This window comes from Lithobates pipiens, unplaced genomic scaffold, assembly GCF_037356315.1.
Source record: "Lithobates pipiens isolate NorthernLeopardFrog02 unplaced genomic scaffold, aLitPip1_a1.2 Scaffold_23, whole genome shotgun sequence".
NCBI classification, from domain to species: domain Eukaryota; kingdom Metazoa; phylum Chordata; class Amphibia; order Anura; family Ranidae; genus Lithobates; species Lithobates pipiens.
The window spans coordinates 103,896,794-103,920,415 of NW_027507785.1; the positions used below are offsets into that span (position 1 = coordinate 103,896,794).

General features: G+C 40.6%; 2 protein-coding genes across 3 annotated transcripts in view; one reads left to right on the top strand and one right to left on the bottom strand.

The window, feature by feature from the left end:
• The window catches only part of SYN2 (synapsin II), a 480,921-nt gene that overhangs the window by 161,328 nt on the left and 295,971 nt on the right, over positions 1-23,622 (bottom strand). The gene's annotated exons all lie outside the window — the stretch shown is intronic.
• TIMP4 (TIMP metallopeptidase inhibitor 4) overlaps positions 1-23,622 on the top strand; it is an 88,337-nt gene that overhangs the window by 52,254 nt on the left and 12,461 nt on the right. For both annotated transcript variants that reach the window (XM_077452121.1, XM_077452120.1), the window contains exons 2-3: positions 12,700-12,785; positions 20,649-20,763. In XM_077452121.1, coding sequence (XP_077308247.1) covers positions 12,700-12,785; positions 20,649-20,763 — 201 coding nt within the window. The remainder of the gene's footprint in view (positions 1-12,699; positions 12,786-20,648; positions 20,764-23,622) is intronic.

The window sequence follows — 23,622 nt, forward strand, 5'->3', positions numbered from 1 at the left end:
TCGTCCAGGAAACGTGTGATGGCAGACTGTTTGCCTAAAATCCAATCGTTAGTATGCTCCATCGGACAATTGTTGTTCAACTTTCCGCCGACAAATGTTGGATAGCAGGCTAGTAAATTTTCAGCGAACAACGGTCTGTTGTCAGATTTTCCTATTGTGTATACATAAGTCCCTCAAACAAAAGTCCAAAGTACAAACACGCATGCCCAGAATCAATTCTCACCAAACACAACATTAGCAGAAGGTGCCAAAATGGTGGCACTCAAAAGCTGAAATTCCACGTAGTACGTCACTATGTTTGTGTTTGTTGGCCAACAATTGTGTGCCGTTTGTATGCAAGACAAGTTCATGGCACACGCCCTTCGAACAAAAGTCTAAAGCTTTTTCTGCCGAAAGTCTGATCGTGTGTACGAGGCTTAAGAATCAGAATAATATAAATAGTAGAGGGCTTCACCACCCCCTCACAAAGGGCTCAACATGTTTTACATATTCCACTTCTTCAGGAGCAGAAGATGCTAATATAGAAATGCTACCTAAAAACAAAAGAAAAAGAAAAAAAGAAAGAAAATAAAATGACTTACTTTTTTAAAATTCTTAGTCTGTAATCAAATAGGTTGTTTATATAGAATTGAGCCATCACCCTTAGTGATTTAGGGTGCAGAATGCTACTGTGGATTTAATTTTGAATAGTTTTAAGCTCTTATTGTGCATTAATAAAGTTGTATATTTAATTTTACTTTGTCTGGTTGCTCCCATAAAGTCCATGAACTGCAGTTCAATATTTGTTTGGCTATATGTATTGAATATTGCAGAATGTGGCACTGTTGTATAATTAGTTAACAAATGTCCATACTGCCACCCAATGGCCCCTTGTTCAATTTGTTTCTAACCTATGAGCTAGTAATGCCACAATTCTGTATTTCAAGGACATCACAATAGTTCAGTCAGTTCAAGACTCAAGAGATACTACTGATTATTGACTCATATATTTAGTGAAGAAGAAACCTCTTAAAAGGCTGCTGTAAACAATAAAAACTGGTAATATTTGAAATCAGTCTCATTGACAGATACACGTAAAACCCTAAAAAAAAAAAAAAGTTACCAAATTTAGACCAATGCACGTATTGCAGTTTATCATATGGACTTCATATTCATATGGACTTGCATACCTAACTTTTTCTGCTTGGATCAAGCAGCACATAAGAGAAGATGGTCTTTAAAGTGTATGTAATCCCTAACAATTAACTTTTTTATTCACTTTTTTTCTATACCAGGCCTTTTTCTGATATTTGTTGTTTACAAAAAAAAAAACAACAACTTTTTTTTAATCACTAGAAAATTGCTTAGCAACCCAAACCATTATATATATATAATAATACATAATATATATATTTTTTTAGCAGAGTCCCTAGAGAATAAAATTGCAATATTTTATATCACAAAAAACAATTATTATATGGGGCTCTTTAAAAAAAAAAAAAAAGAAGTATGTATTTAATTGTTTTTTTTTATCACTTTTATTACTATTACAAGGAATGTAAATATCCCTTGTAATAGAAATAAGCATGACAGGCCATCTTTATTAAGAGATCTGGGTTCAAAAAGATCAAAAAGTAATTTTGGCTTTAAGAAGGGAAAAAAAGTCCCTATAAGCCCGAGAGGGCGGAAAGTGACAATGCTCTGGTCCTCCAAGGGTTGTAAATGCAGTAACTTTTTAATCAATACTGAAGATGAAATTTGGCTTGTTTTAAAATGCTTTTACTACTTGTTCGGAATATTAATCTCCTTTTAGGCAGGCTAGCTTTCACTAAAACCCCAGACAACGCAATCTTGCCTGGGATTATTCACAGCAATAAGTTACTACTTGTTTGCTTTTGTATGTAAAGTTCAAGTGATATTAAACCCCCAAACCAAAAATGTATTGAAATCTGATCATTATAAACACCCCTCTCAGGAGATAAATGGTTTGTCTCAACCCTCTAACATCTGCAGGACAGCTTGGTCTGTTGAAATACAACAGACTTATTGGCTAGATCAAAAGGTGAAAATAAAGGAAATAATTTCCTGCTGGCACTGTCAACTCCACCTTCCTCCTCGTTAGCAAGCTGTGTGCTAAGAGGGCACCCGTGCGTACACATTTCCGAGCCTGTCTGTGTGCATCCACAGACACATACAGCACCGGTAAGTCACATCCCTGCTCCCTCCTCACAGAAGTTTGACTGACTGCAGCATAAGTCTGACTCTTGCTGCTCTCAGTTTCCTGCCAGACCAGGAAGTGAGGGGAGTGGTTCTGCTGCTGGGACTGCATTGGAAAAGTGGGAGGACTCAGGTAAGTGTTTAGGGATAAGGGGGCTAGAAGAGGTAGCACCATGCTAGGGATGTGTTTTTCACAGTGATTAACAAAATAAAGCATTGAGACATGAATGGATGGGGGAGTTTGCAGTACAAAATAAAAATGAATGAAATAGTGTTTTTGGTTTGTGGTGCTCGGATGCAGTGAAGATCCGCTTTAAGGAGAAGATTGTCCTCTTACAGCCAATTGCTAACAGTTTTTGGAGCATGCCCTCAACCCCTCCCCTCTTACAGGTTTTATCAGCAATAAATCACAAAAAGACAACTTATAGACTGTTTATTGGACCCAGACTGTTGCTTAGGTGGATGGTGGTCTCTGTATTGGGGGAAAACCACCTAAAATCAGCAGCCCATAAGGGGGTAGCCCTACACCAGGGCCGGGACAGGGGGTGGGCAAGAGGGGAGGCTGCCCAGGGCACTGTGGTATCATGTGAGGTGGGGGGGGCATCACAAGGAGATTGGGGGGAGGGGATTTGTGTTCAGAAGGGGAATCTTGGGGGAAAAGGTGTGCTAGGAGTGGTGATTTGGGGGGTTTATGTTGGGGGGATGGAGAATAGGATTTAAGCTAGTAGTGGGGATTTGGGGGGTTTGTGTTATAAAGGGGTAGAGGTGGATGGGAAATAGATTTTTTTTGGGGGGGGGTTGTGTTGGGGGGATGGAGAATAGGATTTGTGCTAGGAGTGGGGATTTGGGGGGTTTGTGTTACAAAGGGGTAGAGGTGGATGGGAAATATATTTTTTTGGGGGGGATTTGCGCTAGTATTGATGATTGGGGGGTATTTGTGCTAGGAGGGCAATATTGTGGGAGGGATTTGTGCTAGGATGGGGGATTGGGGAAGAGTACTTTGTGCTGGAAGAGGGGGGGGTGCAGATTAGTGCTTGTTTTTTTGGGGGGGAGGTGGAGGGGATTTTTGCTGACATATAATGCTCATACATCTTGGGGGAGCAATTTGGCATGTTCACCCTGGGCTCTAGATGTCCTTGTACTGGCATTGCCCTACACTACTAAGTCCAGCTGATAATTTCTAAGTTATTTATGTACATAGACAAAAAAAGTATAGACAGGAGGCTGCAGCATTATGCAGTACTAACTTATATGAAATATAGCAAAATGTAAACATTTTAGAACAAATCTAGAAGGCCGGTTTCTCTTTTAATATGCATAAGTCCTTGGAACAAATTTATATTATCAGAAATTCCAATCACCTCTTAATACCTCACAGGTGAAAAGACACAACTCTTGGCAATAAACATGGAAAAATAGCTTACTGTTCAGCATTCTTAAAGTGTTAGAATGCCGACACATATATTTACGTCACGCTTGATTGTGTTGATAGCTGTGGGGGCATTTGTATGAAATCAGTGTGCTGTGTACAATAATAAAGTTCTTTTTTTACTGAAGCTTAAAGAAAACATGTAGCATGAGAATAATGTAATCTAGAAAGACATTATTTAAATATGAACCCATATAAACCCCAGGCAAATACAGCATCTCACAATAGTGAGTACACCCTTCACATTTTCGGATATTTTTTACTATATCTTTCATGTGACAACACTGAAGAAATGATACTTTGCTACAAAGTAAAGTAGCGAGTGTACAGCTTGTATAACAGTGTAAATTTGCTTATCCCTCAAAATAACTCAACACACAGCCATTAATGTCTTAACCGTTGGCAACAAAAGTGAGTACACCCCTAAGTGAAAATGTCCAAATTGGGCCAGATTAGCCATTGTCCCTCCCCAGTCATGTGACTCGTTAGTGTTACAAGGTCTCGGTTGTGAATGTGGAGCAGCTGTGTTAAATTTGGTGTTTTCGCTCTCACTCTCATACTGGTCACTGAAAGTTCAACTTGGCACCTCATGGCAAAGAACTTTCTAAGGATCTGAAAAGAAGAATTTTTGCTCTACATAAAGATGGCGTAGGCTATAAGAAGATTGCCAAGACCCTGAAACTGAGCTTCAGCATGGTGGCCAAGACCATACATCGGTTTAACAGGACAGGTTCCACTCAGAACAGCCCACGCCATGGTCGACCAAAGAAGTTGAGTGCACATAATCAGCATCATATCCAGCGGTTGTCTTTGTGAAATAGATATATGAGTGCTGCCAACTTTGCTGCAGAGGATGAACGGGTGGGTGGGTCAGCCTTTCAATGCTCAGACCATACGCCACACACTGCATCAAATTGGTATGCGTGGCTGTTGTCCCAGAAGGAAACCTCTTCAAAAGATGATGCACAAGAAAGCCCGTAAACAGTTTGCTGAAGACAAGCAGACTAAGGACATGGATTACTGGAACCATGTCCTGTTGTCTGATGAGACCAAGATAAACTTATTTGGTTAAGATGGTGTCAAGTGTGTTTGGCAGAAACCAGGAGAGGAGTACAAAGACAAGTGCGTCTTGTCTACAGTCAAGCATGGTGGTGGGAGTGTTGTGGTCTGGGACTGCATGAGTGCTGCCAGCACTGTGGAGCTACAGTTCATTGAGGGAACCATGAATGCCAACATGTACTGTGACATACTGTGTCACAGTACAGAGCATGATCCCCTCCCTTCGGAGACTGGGCTGCAGGGCAGTATTCCAACATAACAATCCCAAACACACCTCAAAGACGAACACTGCTTTGCTAAAGAAGCTCAGGGTAAAGGTGATGGTCTGGACTGGCCAAGATTTCTCCAGGCCTAAACACTATTGAGCATCCTCAAATGGAAGGTGGAGTAGCGCAAGGTCTCTAACATCCACCAGCTCTGTGATGTCATCATGGAGGAGTGGAAGAGGACTCCAGTAGCAACCTGTGAAGCTAAAAATAATGGTAGCCACACAAAATATTGACACTTTGGGCCCAATTTTGACATTTTCACTTAGGGGTGTACTCACTTTTGTTACCAGCGGTTTAGACATTAATGGCTGTGTGTTGAGTTATTTTGAGGGGACAGAAAATTTACACTGTTATACAAGCTGTACACTCACTACTTTACATTGTAGCAAAGTGTCATTTTTGTCAGTGTTGTCACATGAAAAGATATAATAAAAGATTTACAAAAATGTGAGGGGTGTACTCACTTTTGTGAGATACTGTATAAAAGACAAACATTATTGTAGCTCTTTACTCATTAAAGCAGAACTATAGTCAATAAAGGAAAAAGGAAAAAATGAATAGCCCAAGAAACCTTTTTTTTTTTTTTTTTTGCAATATTCTGTTAGGCACTATCCCCAGCAGTACTTTTGTTTCATACCTCAGTATTGCAGGTTGAATGACAACTCACTTTCTCTGAGCTCAGGACATCATGGACCCGCCACCAGGGTGTGACTGAACAGTAAGGCTAGGTTCACACATGGCGGCTCCGGTTTGCAGTTTAAATTGGTTTTGTTCACTGGTTCAGGTGCGCATCAGGTGTGAATTTTTACATAAATTGGCACCTAAACCAGACTCAAAATCGCACAGGACTCTTCTCTACATCAGTCCCCGTTCTCATAATGTTGAATCCATGTATATGAATTGGCCCATGAAATAGAAGTAAATGCGCCCCATAGTGTAGTAAGGTTTATAAAACTGCTTTTATTAATAAAAAATAAAAAAATTGCACTCCAAAGAGGAGGGTAAGAGGCAGTGTGTCTGGGTGCCGGTGGTGATGATTTTCTCCCATATAATTATTCCCTTATTCCCTTATTACTAACATTTTCTAATGAGGATAAGAAAGGATCTATGGACATTTCTTAGCGCTGCACCTATTTTATACATATTGTCTTTTATATATGCTTAGAGTTCAGCTGTAATGCACCCTGAAGTGTATTTTTTAGGACAAGCAGTATAAGTGCCTGAATTTGGCTTAGTATCGGAATTTTGCAGTCCACTGTACAGCAGTACTCAGACTGTGAGGGGAAGCAGAATAAGGAGGCCACTGGTTGTGCTGCAGTGCAAGAAGAATGCTGATAGGAGAAGGGAGCAGAGTGACTACTCTTTTTACCATTTAAACACAGGCTGGGAGAGTGAAAAGACCTGTGACTGTGCTGTGGGACAAAGCTGGGTAAATCTCAGGACTGCATGAACAGAAATAAAAATCCTTTGGAAGCTAAAGCATCTATCTGTGTAGTTATCTGTTTGCCTGGAGTTCAGCCTAATTTATTTCTTTTGAGAAGACAAGTGTTCATTGGTGATACTCTGTCTGATGGGGATCAATCACTAAGAGGGGCACTGCAAAAAATATTTTGTCACTGTAGCCTAATATGACAAGAAAATAACAATTTACAAGATACTATTGGTTGGCCCACAGTGAACAACTAAATGATCTGTACTGAACTCTGTGCCAGGCAAATCGATTATCCCCTCTCTGTTATGCTGTACATATATCTTCACTCATAAAATGAAGCAATCTCATCTGGCTTGTTTTCTAATTGCCTGCAGAATCAATTATAAAGAACATGGCAAAAAAAAAAAGCCATCACATTACTGCCCATTAGGAAATGAATCTAACTTGATCAATGTTAACAGAGTTTATGAAGTAAGACAAGCTTGTTAAATGAGCCAATCTTCAACGTGAATATGAATATTTTTCATTAACAGCATCAAATCCTGAAATAAAGTAAAGACTGAAAGAAAGTCTACAGAACCTTATGGCTCAGCTAGAGTTGCAATGTTTGGGAGTATTTATATAGGCAATTCAACAAAACAGGAGCACTAAGTCAAGTAAAATCAATATATAATGGGCTGCAATCATTGTAAGGCTATTGCAACCTAAATACAAAGATACCAGAGTAAAGAAATTGTGTGTGACGTAGTTTGTGGAAAATCCAGTTGAATCACTTGTTTTAAATCTATGGCATCCAGTGGTGGCTGGCATCAGGTCACAGGCACCCACACCCCCCCTCCGGTTGGTCACCAGCCCTGTACTTACCCCATCTAGGTCACAAGCAGTGCTTCCTCTGGGTGGGGATGGCTTCACCCTGCGTCTCCTCCTCCTCGGTTTCAGCCACTTCCCCTGTGTCTCCTTCCGCCTCCTCCTCGGTGGCCAAAAGGATTGCTTCACCTTCCAACCAATCAGGTGATGGGTCTCAAGACCCATTTCCTGATTGTCCGGGAGGTGAATTAGGAAGACAGTAGCCAATATTAATTCGCTATTGTCACACAAGTGGGTGGGCCCAGGGCTCAAATTTTGGATTAACTCTTATACCAGTATTAAGGGCCTACTCTTACTTCCTATCCTGCTGACATTTGTTCCACCAGACAGAAGTGAAGGAAAATCTGCAACAGAGACAGTAAGCCCTTGTACACACGGTCGGACATTCTGACAACCAAATGGATTTTGTCCAAAACTGTTGCATACACACGGTCGGACAAAGTTGTCGGAAAATCAGATCGTTCAGAACGTGATGACGTAATTTCGTTACGACGGGTCTACGTTCAGGCTAGTAGCCAATAGCTTTGGTCTAGGAATTTGATCTGAGCATGCATGGCACTTTGTCCGATTGGAATTCTCTACACACAATCGGACAAAGTCCGATCGGATCATGTTGTCGGAAAATTTTATAGCCCAGCTGGAAAACTTGGTCTGTCGGATACTCCGACGGAACCAGTCCGATGGAACCCACACACGGTCGGATTATCCGACAACACGGTCCTATCAGACATTGTCCATCGGAATATCCGACCGTGTGTACAAGGGCTTAGAAATAACAATTTGGCAGAGGTTCCAGCCTTTAATGATTATTAATCAAAAGCATTTTTGTTTTTGTTGTTGGATAGTTTCTCTACTCCCTGTTTGGTAAAATGTTATTATCAAGTAGGTAAAGCTGGACATACATGGATTGAAATTTGACTGCTTCAGCAAGAACCAGACACATTTCGTTCCATGTATGGCTGTTCCCCTTTGAGAGGAGTTGATCTAGTGATCAACTCCTCCCGAATGGGACTGGCGCAATATTTTTGCTTGATCGATGCTTGCAGCCAATGGGAATTGGCTCCGGGGTTTTTTTGATCAGCCGGCAGGCCTACTTTCACCAATTACCTCACTAAGTAGTTTGATTGTTTTTGATTTCTTGCCCTAAAAATTCTTGAAAGAGAAGAGGCCAGTACGATATTCCACTTGTAAGATCACCCAATGCAAGCATTGGCTTTAGCAGAGTTATAGAAAAGCACTCACGAAAAAAATATATATATATTGACAGCAGATCTAGGCGATTTACCACATGACAGAAAGTCATAAATATATTTCAGGTCTTCTTCTGACATACCCATTAGTACTATTAATTTACAGTCTAAAAGTGATATTAAAGCTTTGATATTTATTTTTTTAATAAAATAATAAAATATTATACTTACCTGTTTTGTCCAATGGTATTGCACAGAGCAGCCCTGATCCTCTTCTTCTGGTGTTCCCCACCAGCGCCCCCATAAAAAGCCGCTTTTTATAGGGGCACTAATGCAGGCTCGCTCACAAGTTGACCTTTCCACCTCTATAGACACAGACATGGTGGCCTGGCCCCTCCCCCACTCCCTCCTCACGATTTGATTGACATCATGGCTTCTGCTGCTATCAATCTGCCCAATGAGGAGGGAGAGAGACGAGGCTCTCATGCATATCGCTTGATTGAGATAGAGATTCGGTAAGTAAAAAGGGGGGGGGGGGGGTGATCCTGCAGCACAGAAGGTTTTTGAACTCACTTGTATTCACAAACCTCTAAAACTGTGTTTTGTGTGGGCTAAGCAACCCATCTTCCCAAGAGTGCACAATCACATTGCACAAAATTATAAGTACTGCATATAATCTTATCTCCACTCTAAACTTGAATGGGAGTAGATTTTTCACACTGCAATTACTCATTTAGTAAACTGCTGGGTAATTTTTCTCAATAAATACACTATATTACCAAAAGTATTGGGGTGCCTTTACACGCACATGAACTTTAATGGCATTGCAGTCTGAGTCCTTAGGGTTCAATAATGAGTTGGCCCACCTATTGCAGCTATACCAACTACCAGCTTCAACTCTACTGGCAAGGCTGTCCACAAGGTTTAGGAGTGTGTCTATGGAAATATTTGACCATTCTTCCAGAAACGCATTTGTGAGGTCAGGCACTGATGTGGAAGGAGAAGGCCTGGTTTGTAGGCTCTATTCTATTCTATCAGGTTGACGTCAGGATTCTGTGCTGGCCAGTCAATTTCCTCCAGCCCAAACTTACTCAGCTATGTCTTTATGGACCTTGCTTTGTGCACTGGTGCACAGTCATGTTGGAAGAGGAAGGGGCCATCCTCAAGCTGTTACCACAAAGTTGGGAGCCTGAAATTGTCCAAAATGTCTTGTATTGATGATGCCTTCACTAGAACTAAGGGGCCAAGTCCAACCCCCAAACAACAACCCCACACCATAAAACTCCCTCCACCAAATGATTTGGACCAGTGCACAAACCTTGGCTATTGAACAAGGTGTATAACTCTGTAATCCCTCCCCTTGAATCGGCGCCGCGTATACACCTATTCTCCACTATGGTCCTGATGGCTATGTTAACCTGATCCTTGTTTAGGGACTGCAGGAAATGTGTTATTTGGCACAGATGGTCTTTGATGGGGACATCTTTAGTGTTCCTTAAAATAGGCAGAAAAGACTATACATTTAATGGTAGGTTTATTTTAACAGTGAGAGACAGAATAACAATATAGAACTCTATATATAGAATATATGAAAATATCCAGAAAAATGCATTTCAAAAAAGTTATAAATTGATTTTCATTTTAATGAGTGAAATAAGTATTTGATCCTTTATCAATCAGCAAGATTTGATTGCTTCTGTGGACAAGTGTCTTCTACACAGGTAACAAGCTGCGATTAGGAGCACTCTCTTAAAGGGAGTGCTCCTAATCTCAGCTTGTTACCTGTATAAAAGACACCTGTCCACAGAAGCAATTAGATTCGGCCAAGAACAAAGAGCTGTTCAATGATGTCAGGGATAAGACTGTAGACCTACACAAGGCTTGAAATGGGCTACAAGACCATCACAAAGCAGCTTGGTGAGAGGTAGAGATGTGTGGTCCGTTTTGTTCTGAATATTCTGACACATTATTCTGATATATCCAAATACCCGAATTACACTGTAAACAAAGTTTATTGAATGCCATGAATAATGAAACGAAAAACTTGAATTTATGAAATTCGAGATGAAATTTGAATCGAATTTTACATAGAATTCTCCTTGAATTCGAACTATAAACATATTTCTGAAATCAAAGACTATGTGTGTTATTAGAATACCATTGCAAAATAATGCGTTTTTTGTTAAGCCAAAGGTGATTTAAAGAGTCATAGTAATCATTTGATGAAGATTTTTCTTTTGTTTGTTCACTGTGCTGAATCCTACACCATCCAGATTTCTCACTCACCAAATTGACATATATTATGCGCGTAATCATCCAGTCCACCAGGAATCCTGTATTCGGATACGGATCGTTGGATAGACTCTGTGCCAATCGGAGGCACTTTTAAATGTGAGTTGGCAATTGATAATTGGGTGCATTTTTTTGGGTGTTTTTATGCATTAAAGAACAAACATGTTGTGCAATGATAGCATTTCTTTTATTTTCCAATTGAGCAAGAGGGGACACCCCATAAAACAGAATACAGGATCCCTGGTGTATTGGATGATTACGTTCATAATATATGTCAATTTGGTGAGTGAGAAATTTGGATGGTAGAGGATTCAGCACAGGATGGGTGGTGAATAGCGTGCACAATAAGAAATTTGATGTATGCATTTTGAGGAGAGTTTAATAGCATTGACATTGACATTTTCATGTTTATTTTTTTAATAAATTGGATACACATTTTTGATGGACATTTGTTTGTTGATTATAGTGATTATAAAGATTCTTTTTTTTTTGTAAAATAGCAAACATGTTATACTTACCTGCTCTGTGCAAGGGTTTTGCTCAGAGCGGCCCTGATTCTCCTTTTCTGGTGTGTCCTGGCGGTGCTCCTGGCTCCTCCCCTTCATCAGGTAGCCTCACGGAGAGAAGCTTTCCCTGGGGGCACCCGTGCAGGCCCGCTCCCAAGTCCTGATGCTGCATCCATTGACAAAGACAGCAGGACTCTGCCCCAAACCCCGGCTCCCGTGTCACTGGATTTGATTGACAGCAGTGGGAGCTCCTACTGCTATCAATCTATCCAATGAGCACCCGATACAGCGGCTGGAGCTGCTGAGCTCGTGCCTGGAACGATCGGGTTCAGGTAAGAAAAAGGGGGACTCTGGGTGGAAGCTGCAGCGCAGAAGGTATTTCACCTTAATTGCTAATGCATTAAGGTGAAAAACCTTGAGGGTTTCAACCCCTTAAATTTGAATGGTTTAAGTATCTGAACACTGGCATTTAGTGGTGTTTTGCACATATATGAGATTTATATGTTTGACTTGTATATAATTTTTTACAAATAACCGTTTTAACAGGATTTGATTTACAGTAGCTATCCATAAAACAAATTATATAGGCATTTATTACATCTCAGGAAGATCACAGATCACTCCTCCCAATAATGGACACATCTCTGTTTAGGCTTCCACCAGGATCTACTTCTTAGCCCTTGTACACACAGTCGGAGATTCCGAAAACCAAATCCGTCGGAGTAATTCCGACGGATTAATTCCGGAAGAGGTCCGGAAGTGATGTTGCATACACACGGTCGGACTAAGTTGTCGGAAAATCCGATTGTACATAACGTGATGATGTTATTTCATTACAGCGGGACTACGTTCAGGCTAGTAGCCAATAGCTTTGGTCTAGGAATTTGATCTGAGCATGAGTGGCACTTTGTCCGTCGGAGTAGGCTACACATGATCGGAGTATGTCAAGGGCTTAGACTAAAACGCTGGCACAAAAATGGAAATCATGTTAATTCTGGTATGGGTGCTACTTTTGGTGTTAAAATTTGTCTGACATTCATCAGCACCCCACTGTAGCCTCTCACCTTGTGACTTGCTAAAAAGTGAAAATATTGCAATCCTATCCTTGGAGGTGAAAGGAGAATGAGGAAATGCCTCCTCCTGCCTGCAGCAGACTAATAACATCATCTCAGACTAGGCAAAGTCACAGGACAGGTCCTCGAGTATTGTTATTATAGTAAAGCTTTCTTGATAAATTAAACTCTTGCTATACATTGTGGCATGCCAGGTATTTATTCTTTCAGATTTTTAAAATGAATGAAAGGTCACCTATAAATGATTTTTTGCATTTTATATGCTTTATACTTTTTCCTCTGTTTGAAACGTTTTTTTTTTTTTTACTTTTTGGTGGCTTTATGATGCTTAATGGAATATGAATTTGTATGATTAACTTTGTTCATTATTGATCCATTTTGTTTAGTGATTCATGCAAAAGTAATCAGCAAACAGTTTGTCAAACCAAATCCTCCTGATGGTAAAGTCATATATGGAATCAAACTGATCGAGGTAATAAAAATGTACTATCCTCTTAGAATATAGTAATTTTATTCAAAGCATTTATTTAATTAAAAAAAAAATTCAAATGATATGTTCAATGTTTTTCATTTCATAATTATTCACATGATTTTGCTTCACCATTTTCAAGATGCTTTCATTATTTATACTAAATGTAGCACTGACCCCCAAAGGAGCTGCTGGTTTGTTTGGGCTTACCGTTACCTTCTTCACCTCGATTTGTGTCTAGGGCTTCCCATGGTAGGTGGCCCAGAAACTTTAGAGACTGACGACAGACCGCTTAAAGGGATTTTTATTTGAAAAAATGTAGTTAACGAACAGTCTCTTAGTATAGGATCAGAGGGTTAGGAGGAAAGGTTCAGTGTCAAAGTCAATAATAAAGAACTCTCTTACTTTGACTAAATCCAGAGAATAGCCATTCACAGCTGGATGTTCACTCAAGTTGGATAGTCCCTCTCTCACAAGGCCTAGCAACCAACAAGGTGCTTAAATCAGGAACAAGTCTCTACCACAGACATCGTTGTAAAACATGTAGGAAACTAGAACTTGTAGAACACTTGTGTAATACCTGCATCTTTCAGCCGGTTTGGCGATACCCATGAGATTGGATTCACTTAGGTTCCTCAGCCTCACCAGGCTCTTGCTAAGAAGCCAACCTGTACATGACCTTCTTCTGTAGAGTCCTCCTCTGCATAGCTATGAAGTTGCTGAGCCTCTCCACAACCGAAGATGGCACCGTACCACCTCGGAATCCTTTCTTTAGTTTCCTTGCCTCGGCTAGCCAGCCCAGAGACATAAAGTCAGGTGGATCCACACCCCAGGCCATAGCCTTTCTGGGGCTGGTCAGGAGGACCAGGACCATTGAGTCAGAGCACCCTTCTGGACCGGAACCCCAAACCACGTGACATCCGCATCTTAAGTACCCTCTCCCAGAAAGCACAGCAAGAGTGACACTCCCACTGGGCGGGCTCCGAGAGAAAGTAACTTTAAAGCACCCAACCAGACTGTGGTTCCATGCCTGCCAGAAGAGACAGTGCCCCCGGTGGCCAGGCTGAACACCCTATAGTCCAGTCAGACTGATGCTGAGGTCAAAATTTGGAATAATTATACCCAAACCAAACTGCAGTTCAGGTGTAACATAAAATTTCAAAAACATAGAGCGTGCTCTTCAGGAGCCTGCGCTACATAAATATTATAAAAAAAAGAGAAGGGTGACCTTAAAGTAATAATTCCAGGTCAAGTTTGGACCCCTCCATGCAATAGCATGGAAAGTCTACACTCATCCACAGTCTCTTAGATCAACCTCTCCGGTGTTTGCCATGGTTGGCAGACTAAAGCCCAAGTATAATAAGAGTCATGTAATTGGCAGACAGTGTATAGCTATTATTTCTGGAAAACCCCTTTAATTGAATTGTGGGATAGTTATACAACATCCCTTCAGAAATTAACCACTTCCCGACCAGCGCACGACGATGTACGTCGACAGAATGGCACGGGCAGGCATATTGGCGTACATGTACGTCCAATATTCGTTGCCGCCGTGCCATCGGGAGCGCGCCGCCAGCGGCGGCCTCCCGCGCTGGTCGGGACCCCCGTGAGTCCGGTCGCGGGACCCGCGGACTCGATCGCCGCGGGCATCCCCGCGATCGTCTCACGGAGCGGCCGAATGGAGGAAATGCTGTATAAACAACATTTTTCCATTCTGCCTAGCAACTAGTGACGCTGATCTCTGCTCCATGTGATTGGAGCAGAGATCAGTGTACACTAAATGAAAGCCCAACCCCCCCACAGTTAGTAACACACCCCTAGGAACACTTAACCCCTACACTGCCACCCACTGGTTAACCCTTTCACTGCCAGTGTCATTTACACAGGAATCACTGCATTTATATAGCAGTGATTACTGTATAAATGACAATGGTCCCAAAAATGTGTCAAAAATGTCCGATGGGTCCCCCACAATGTCGCAGTCACAATAAAAATCGCAGATCGCCGCCATTACTAGTAAAAAAAAAAAAAAAAAAAAATTATTAATAAAAATGCTATAAAACTATCCCTATTTTGTAAACGCTATAACTTTTGCGCAAACCAATCAATAATCGCTTATTGCGATTTTTTTTACCAAAAATATGTAGAAGAATACGTATCGGCCTAAACTGAGGGAAAAAAATGTTTTTTTATATATTTTTGGGGGATATTTATTATTACAAAAAGTAAAAAATTATGCGTTTTTTTCAAAATTATCGCTCTATTTTTGTTTATAGCGCAAAAAATAAAAACCGCAGGGGTGATCAAATACCACCAAAAGAAAGCTCTATTTGTGGGAAAAAAAGGACGTTAATTTTGTTTGGGAGCCACGTCGCACGACCGCGCAATTGTCAGTTAAAGCGACGCAGTGCCGAATCGCAAAAAGTGGTCTGGTCTTTGACCAGCAAATTGGTCCGGTCTGAAAGTGGTTAAAGTTATAGAACTCTCAAGAGAACTGGGCTTACTAAAGGAGTTGCAAATATTTACCCAAAAATTGTGTGAATATTCACTTAATTTATTCAAAAATATCTGCACATGATTGGGTAGCCAAAGTGAACAGGGATTTGCTTTTTTCATAATAGGATACCTGTAAACAATTTTTGAGTGAACATTCTCAACACCTTTAGTAAATCGGTAAATAGTAAATTTTTTGCTATTTAGTAAATAACAAAAATTACACTGTTAACCATAGTAAGTAATCATGTTCTTTATGCATAGCCAACAAGAATTTTTTTCTAAAGCTGGCCATAAATGTCATTTTTTTTTCCAGCCAGCAGGCTAAAGGAAGAAATAAAACAGATTCCTCCATCCACACAAACGCGGTGGATGAAGAAATTCCCCTTATACCGGGACATTGTATTCTGACAGTGGCTCTCGCTGATTGGTTGAGCCACTCATCTAGAAAAAAATTCTAACATCAACTTCTGTTAACCACTTAAGTCCGGGACCATTTTGCTGGCCAAAGACCAGGCCGCTTTTTGCAATTCAGTACTGCGTTGTTTTAACTGACAATTGCGTGGCCATGCGACGTGGCTCCCAAACAAAATTGATTATTTTTTTTCCCCACAAATAGAGTTTTGGCATTTGATCACCCCTGCAGTTTTTATTTTTTGTGCTATAAACAAAAAAAGAGTGACAATTTTGAAAAAAAAACGCATTTTGTTTTACATTTTGCTATAATAAATATCCCCCAAAAATGTATAAAAAACATTTTTCCCCAGTTTAGGCCGATACGTATTCTTCTACATATTTTTGGTAAAAAAATTTAATAAAATCGCAATAAGCGTTTATTGATTGGTTTGCGCAAAAGTTATAGCGTTTACAAAATAAGGGATAGTTTTATGGCATTTTTATAAATTTTTTTTTTACTAGTAATGGCGTTGATCAGCGTTTTTTAATCGGGTCTGCAACATTATGGCGGACACATCGGACATTTTTGGGACCATTGTCATTTATACAGCAATCAGTGCTATACAAATGCACTGATTCCTGTGTAAATTACACTGGCAGTGAAGGGGTTAACCACTAGGTGGCAGTTTAGGGGGTTAAGTGTGTCCTGGGGCATGTTTCTAACTGTGGGGGGCGTGGCTGTGTGTGACATCACTGATCTCTACTCCGATCACAGGGAGCAGAGATCAGTGACAGTGTCACTAGGCAGAACGGGGAGATGCTTGTTTACATTTGCATCTCCCCGTTCTTCCCGTGAGAAGTTAGTGGGTATTCCTGCAGCGATCAAGTCCATGGGACCTGTGATTGGACTAACGAGGTCATGGCCGGTGCGCATGCGATGGCACGGTGGCAAATGTAAAGGGACGTACCTTACGCCAATTTGCCTGTGTGTGCCATTCTGCTGACATACATCAGCGTGCGCCAGTCAGGAAGTGATTAAGTGGGGAGAGCTGCACACTGATCAAAATTTGGATCAGTGTAGGGCCAGCTTTAGACAGGGTTCTACAGAGGCTCTGAGGAAGAAAGTAACTCCTTGGAAACACGTCAGTTGTAGTGGCCCGTAAATCCTCTCTATCCCCATCTGGAAACTGTTGGTTTCAGGGCTGATCGCCATGATCAGGTGGCTTTTAGAAGCGAGATTTCTTCATGTTTGTGAGTAGTTTTTAATTTGTTTTATTAATAAATTTGCTTGGGATAATGCACAAGGCCGAGGAGCCCTCTTTTCTTTATTCTCTTTCTTCTACAGAGCCCTGTTTGAGAAAGGCCTAATGGTCTAATACATACAGAATTACCTTCCAAGCAATAATGTTATTAAAATTACATCCCTAACTTATTAAAACACCTAAAGTGTATGTCAATACAAAATAAACAAAAGCAGCATATCTCGTACATCTCTGCAATATGTGCACATTTTCACACTTCAAGGAACCAATCACAGGAAAAATACCTGTTGATATATCAATAACAACTAGGAGGGCTAAACAGAGAAAACACAAGAGGTATGCAGAGGACACAGGACAGTGTCAGGGTTTACATACATTAACCACTTAAGGACCGCCTCACGCCGATGTACGTCGGCAGAATGGCATGGCTGGGCACAAGCACGTACCTGTACGTTGCTCTTTAAGTGCCCAGCCGTGGGTCGGGAGCGTGCCTCCGGCGGCGCACCTCCGACCCGGTCTTGAGCTCCGTGACTGCGACCGCGGGATCAGCGGACCCGATCACAGCTGGTGTCCCGCGATCGGGTCCCAGAGCTGAAGAAGGAAGAGAGGTCTGTGTAAACAAACCTCTCCCCGTGCTTCCTACTGTGGCTGTCACCGATCGTCTGTTCCCTTTTATAGGGAAAGACGATCAGTGACGTCACATGACAGTCCACGCCCCCTACAATAAAAAAAACACATAACGGCATACATAACACCTACACTGCCCCCTAGTGGTTAACTCCTTAACTGCCAGTGTCATTTACACAGGAATCAGTGCATTTAAATAGCACTGATTGCTGTATAAATGACAATGGTCCCAAAAATGTGTCAAAAATGTCAGATGTGTCCACCATAATGTCACAGTCACAATAAAAATCGCTGATCACCGCCATTACTATTAAAATAAAAATAATAATAAAAATGCTATAAAACTATCCCCTATTTTGTAAACGCTATAACTTTTGCGCAAACAATCAATCGCTTATTGCGATTTTTTTTTACCAAAAATATGTAGAAGAATACGTATCAGCCTAAACTGAGGAAAAAAAAGTTTTTTTATATATTTTTTGGGGATATTTATTATAGCAAAAAGTTAAAAATATTGCATTTTTTTCAAAATTTTCACTCTATTTTTGTTTATAGCGCAAAAAATAAAAACCGCAGAGGTGATCAAATACCACAAAAAGAAAGCTCTATTTGTGGGAAAAAAAGGACGCCAATTTTGTTTGGGAGCCACGTCGCACGACTGCGCAATTGCCAGTTAAAGCGACGCAGTGCCGAATCACAAAAAGGGGCTTGGTCCTTTGGCTGCAAATTGGTCCGGGGCTTAAGTGGTTAATAAAAAATGACACTTTTAGGGAATTTGTCCTTTTAAAGCAAGCTTCCTTCAACCCCCTAGGGTAAGCCCCATATCTATGTATTTACCTTAAGCCCCAGAGAAGTTAATTTTGCAGCCCCAAATGGCGTTTACACAAATAGTCCATGCTACCTATACTCTGCCTACTGCCAGCATGTGCCTCATTCATTTCTATAGCTGGAGCTGTACTCTGAGGCTGGGTTCATACTATGTGCAGCACGGGGCACAGCAGGGGGTACGGTGAGTCCCCATTTACCGTTACAGGTCCGAATTGGGTCCGAATTTCTGCCTGAATTTTTGCCGGAAACTGAGCTAAAGATGCACAGGACCCTTCTGCTGTGCACTCCGTGGCCATCCCTGATATGTGTGAACCGGCTCCTTTGACAGCCATTTACACTCTCCTGCCATACGAATTGGATGCTGGAAAACCCGCATCCAATTTGCATAAGTGTGAACCCAGCCTAAATGGATGGGGACACCCATGAGTACAGCTCAAGCCATTTGTCCTCAAATAGATTCTGGGTAGTTACCACATTAAAATCTAGTTTAAATGAAAGTATAATTTATATAGTTGTACGTATTTTTATCAATGTAACTATATTTGGTAAAAGTATAGAAAAATAAGTAAAACCACATTACATAAAAATGTACCATGATACAGTTATCGATACAAATATAACTTACCTATAAAAACACAAATCACTATGAGACCAAAACTTATTGTGTATAAATATTAACACAATAATTAATATATGTTTGGATCTGATTCTATAAACAAAATTGCTTAGTAACGAAGAAAAAATATATAAATATATGCAAATAACAAATCGAAATCACAACATCAATGGAAATTATTCTCTAAAATAAAATATGATTATAAAAGCAGAAAACCCTAAAAATAATAGCAAAATAAAATAAATACTTTATGCCCTACCAAAGTGTCCTTCACCATCATTTCATGATATGTGTATCCTAAAAAACATGATGTGGTGTAAATCACCATAATAAATAATATAACCGTCCCTTTTGCCAAAATGAGCAGCACAGCCAATACAACAGGGGTCACAGTACTTTAAATAAATCAATCCAAAGTTCCCAACCCACAAATGAATAATAAAGCAAGAATCCAGAACCCAAAAACTGATGAAATATATGTTGCATAAGATGAGATATATAGTCAGAAATAAAAAGGTTATAACCCCTCCCCCTTTTTTATCTCACTCACCCTCCAACCCTGGTATCGTGATCCTAATTCTTCTCTATTCCCCTGCCGACTCCTCTGTCCTCACTTCCGTTCCTACCTTTCAAGAGCCATTATTTGTAATAATACCTGCCCAGGAATCCCATGTGGGATAATACCCCCACCCCCTTCCCAAGTTTAGGGTTTTTCTATTTTTTTTTTTTTTTTTATAAAAAGTAAATAAAAAACTGAAAGTTCTCTCTGATCACTTTACCATCTGACTGGTTTTCCTCTAAGGGACAAACTGAACTTTTGAGACACAAGGTATCCAGAGAAAGGTAATTTAATTTGATGCTTTTTTTTCAACTGCGGATGTAGCATTGTTGATGCCAGTTTAGAATGTTTACAGTATAACTAAACATTTTGATGAACTTCTTAAAAAATATATTTAAATTATTTCTTTAGATGTCGTCTTTTCTTTTTTATCACAAGCACGGTACCATAGCCAAACCTGTTTCTGGGATGTGCCCTTTACAAAAAGCAAGCCACAAACAGGAAAGACCTGGCAGGGGAATGCCTCAACTCCTAATGATTTTATATACAGTATTGTATGACAGATGACACTAAAATGATGTTTCTATATCAATATAGCAGTGAAATAGTAGTGCAGATCGTCAGAACAGCTGAGGCCACATATCTAATTACAGAAGCAGCAGAAATGCTCGGAAGTCAGAGGAAATTAGGTAAAAGCTCAGCTTCTATAGGAAATGCCAAGATTTGCATCTAAATTCAGCTACCCATGTTTTTGGACCTACTGATCATTTCTACATATGTATTTCTTCATCATTTTACCAGTTTGAATGCTAGCTTACTGGCTGTCGGTGTCTTGAGAACTTTCATGGTCATGTACCCAGGACAAGCATGTAACATGAAAAGTCAACTTTTAAAATTAAGATGACTTTCTCAAGTCAGTGAGCCAGGAGGCCAGCATGGCAAATAGGTAGTTATCATTTTCAGAAAGAGATTGGCAAAAGCAGCCTTCATATACATTTCATAAGAATTTCACGTGCTAATGTTTTTATCCAGTTCTTTCCAAAAAATGAATGATAACCTTTATTGAATATGTTTGATGATTGCAGGCGTTTAAAGGCGTTGACAAGAAAAAAAAAATTGATAGTGTGTACACCTCTTCTCAGTCTTCTATGTGTGGTATTGCGTTAAACTACGGCAACCAGGTGGAATATTTACTATCAGGTACAAAGTGACTGCTCTGTATGTAGACACCAGCATTTTTTGTTGTTTTTGACCATGTGAGCCCAAGCTGTAAAATAGAAGCATTTATATGTATCTGTCTGATGGCCCAAGCCATGAAAGTAGTAGTAAAGCCTAAGCTCTTTTATTACATGTACATACCTCTGCAGCAGTTCCAAGTGGCCAACAATTGATTAGCATAATGCCACTAAACACTCACATTCTCTTCATTTAACTGGTGTCAGTTTCAGTTTCCTTCACGTGGCTTTGAATTTCTGGTCAGGAAGGGCACTTCTGAACAAAAATGCCATGTTAACCTTGTTGAGACCGCACGTCCCAACATTTTCAATTCTGCAGTGCATGCGTGCTGGTGCCAGGACATTATAACTCAATGCTTCTGGGAAGCTTGTGCGTATCCAGCACAGGCAAAAGTGGTAGATATTTTCTGCGCACATAAGGGTGGATCCAACTGAGCTCCATAGGGCTCTGCAAGCCAAGGAGGCACCTTTAGTGAAAAAAAATCAAGGCCAGCAATTAAGGGATTGGGTGATTCCAAAGATTGAAAAGCAGACACTTTACTGCTTCTCAAACAATGTAAGCGATGCCACCAGCATCTTATCCACTAGGCGTCCGTGCTATAGCCAAAAGATGGTTACAGTGTGGCGCCCAATTGCCAGGAGGGTGTCCCTGGACGTCCTCATGTTTACTATCCCTTAGCGAGCCACCGCGCATCGGGAAAATGCTGTGTTGGTCGTGTTCCTTAGACACAGCCAATCACAGATCGTGCTAAATGGCCAATCACAGATGGCCATTTAGCACTCAATCGGAGTGTCCAATGAGAGATGATCTCATATGTTTACCCGCGATCGCCTCACAGGGAGGAAGAATGGGGAGATGCTAATGTAAACAAGCTTCTCTCCATCCTGCCTAGTGACAGTGTCACTAATCTCTGCTCCCTGTGATCGGGAGCAGAGATCAGTGATGTGTCACACAGCCACACCCCCCACAGTTAAAAAAACACACCCCGGGACACACTTAACCCCCACACTGCCACCTAGTGGTTAACCCCTTCACTGCCAGTGCCATTTACACAGGAATCAGTGCATTTGTATAGCACCGATTGCTCTATAAATGACAATGATCTCAAAAATGTGTCGAAAATGTCCGATGTGTCCACCATAATGTCGCAGTTCCAATAAAAGTCGATGATCACTGCCATTTAAAAAATAAATAAATGTTCATAAAAATGCCATAAAACTATCCCCTATTTTGTAAACACTATACGTTTTGCGCAAACCAATCAATAATTGCTTATTGCGACTTTTTTCCCCAAAAATATATAGAAGAATACGTATCAGCCTAAACAGTTTTTTTATATATTTTTGGGAGATATTTATTATAGCAAAATGTAAAAAATAATGCGTTTTTTTTTTAAAATACGCTTTTTTTTGTTTATAGAAACCGCATCAAATACCACCAAAAGAAAGCTCTATTTGTGGGGAAAAAAAAGGACGTCAATTTTGTTTGGGAGCCACGTCGCACGGCCGCGCAATTTTCAGTTAAAAAGTTCTCTGGTCAGGAAGGGGGTAAATTCTTCAGGGGCTGAAGTGGTTAAATGTTGCCAATTTGCTGCTAACAGACTCTATGGGGTTGATTTACTAAAGGCAAATAGGCCGTGCACTTTGCAAAGTTACACTCTGCAGTTGCTCCAGGACTTTGTAAATGAGGGAAGCGTCACTTTAAAAAGAATCTAAAAAAAAAAAAAAAGAAGAAGTAAATCAACCCCTGTAGATACTACACCTCTGATCCATGTGATTACTGGCTCCTCACTAAGGCTGCATTCACACCTGAGCGTAGCGTGTTTGAATGTTTTTACCGGCGTTTTGTCGCGCGACAAAGAGCGTTTTGTCACACTACAACGCGCGACAACGAGCGTTTTGTCACACTACAACGCGCGACAACGAGCGTTTTGTCACACTACAAAGCGCGACAACGAGCGTTTTTTAACTTCGGCGTTTTTTTTCAGCCAATAGGAAAAATATTTTTCATCTGCTTATTTTTTCTTGAGCAGATACAGCGTCAAAACGCCCGTAGAAACGCTCGTTGTCGCGCTAAATGCTCGAATCGAGCGTTTCCATTAGTTTCTATGGGAATGAAAACGCCCAAATCAGCCCAATTCGCGCGACAAAAAAGGGTCCGGAACTTGTTTGAGCTTCAGGCGTAGGGCTTCAGGCGACATGGAGTGGAGATGTGAACCATCTCCATTGAGAATAATGGATTTTTTCCCCTCCAGCGTTTTGTAGCTTCAGGCGTAGGGCTACAAAACGTTCAGGTGTGAACGGGCTGTTAAGGATAAATCAGCCAGGAAGGAAAAGGACACAGTGGGGACGGGTATTTGACACATCCTCCAGTAATGTCAGATACCTGCAGCAGCTCTTGATCAGTAAAAGAGGCAGCCAGACAGTTATATAGAAATGCTTTTCTTTTACAGCCAGGGTTTTTGTTACAAATAAATTCATTTTTCTGACTTTTTTGGGGTCTGTGACCCTGCCTACACTCTATGTGAAACTGGCACAAGAAATCGGGGATGTCTTCGCAACAGGAAAGCACAAACAGATATAAAACATTGTCAGAAATGAACCCTTTTCCCCTCTACTAAAAAATGTGTACCTGCCTTCACTTCTTGTCTTTAAAGGAAGTAAAGGGCAATCTCCCCAGTAACACAGGTAGCAATAGAAATCTGACAGAGGTTCCATCTCTTGACAAGTTTTTACAGCCTCATTCGCATGGCAGTAAAAAAAAAAAAAAAACACATATATACAAGTGCTTTTAATTACGGATCTGAACACAGCTGAATTGTTT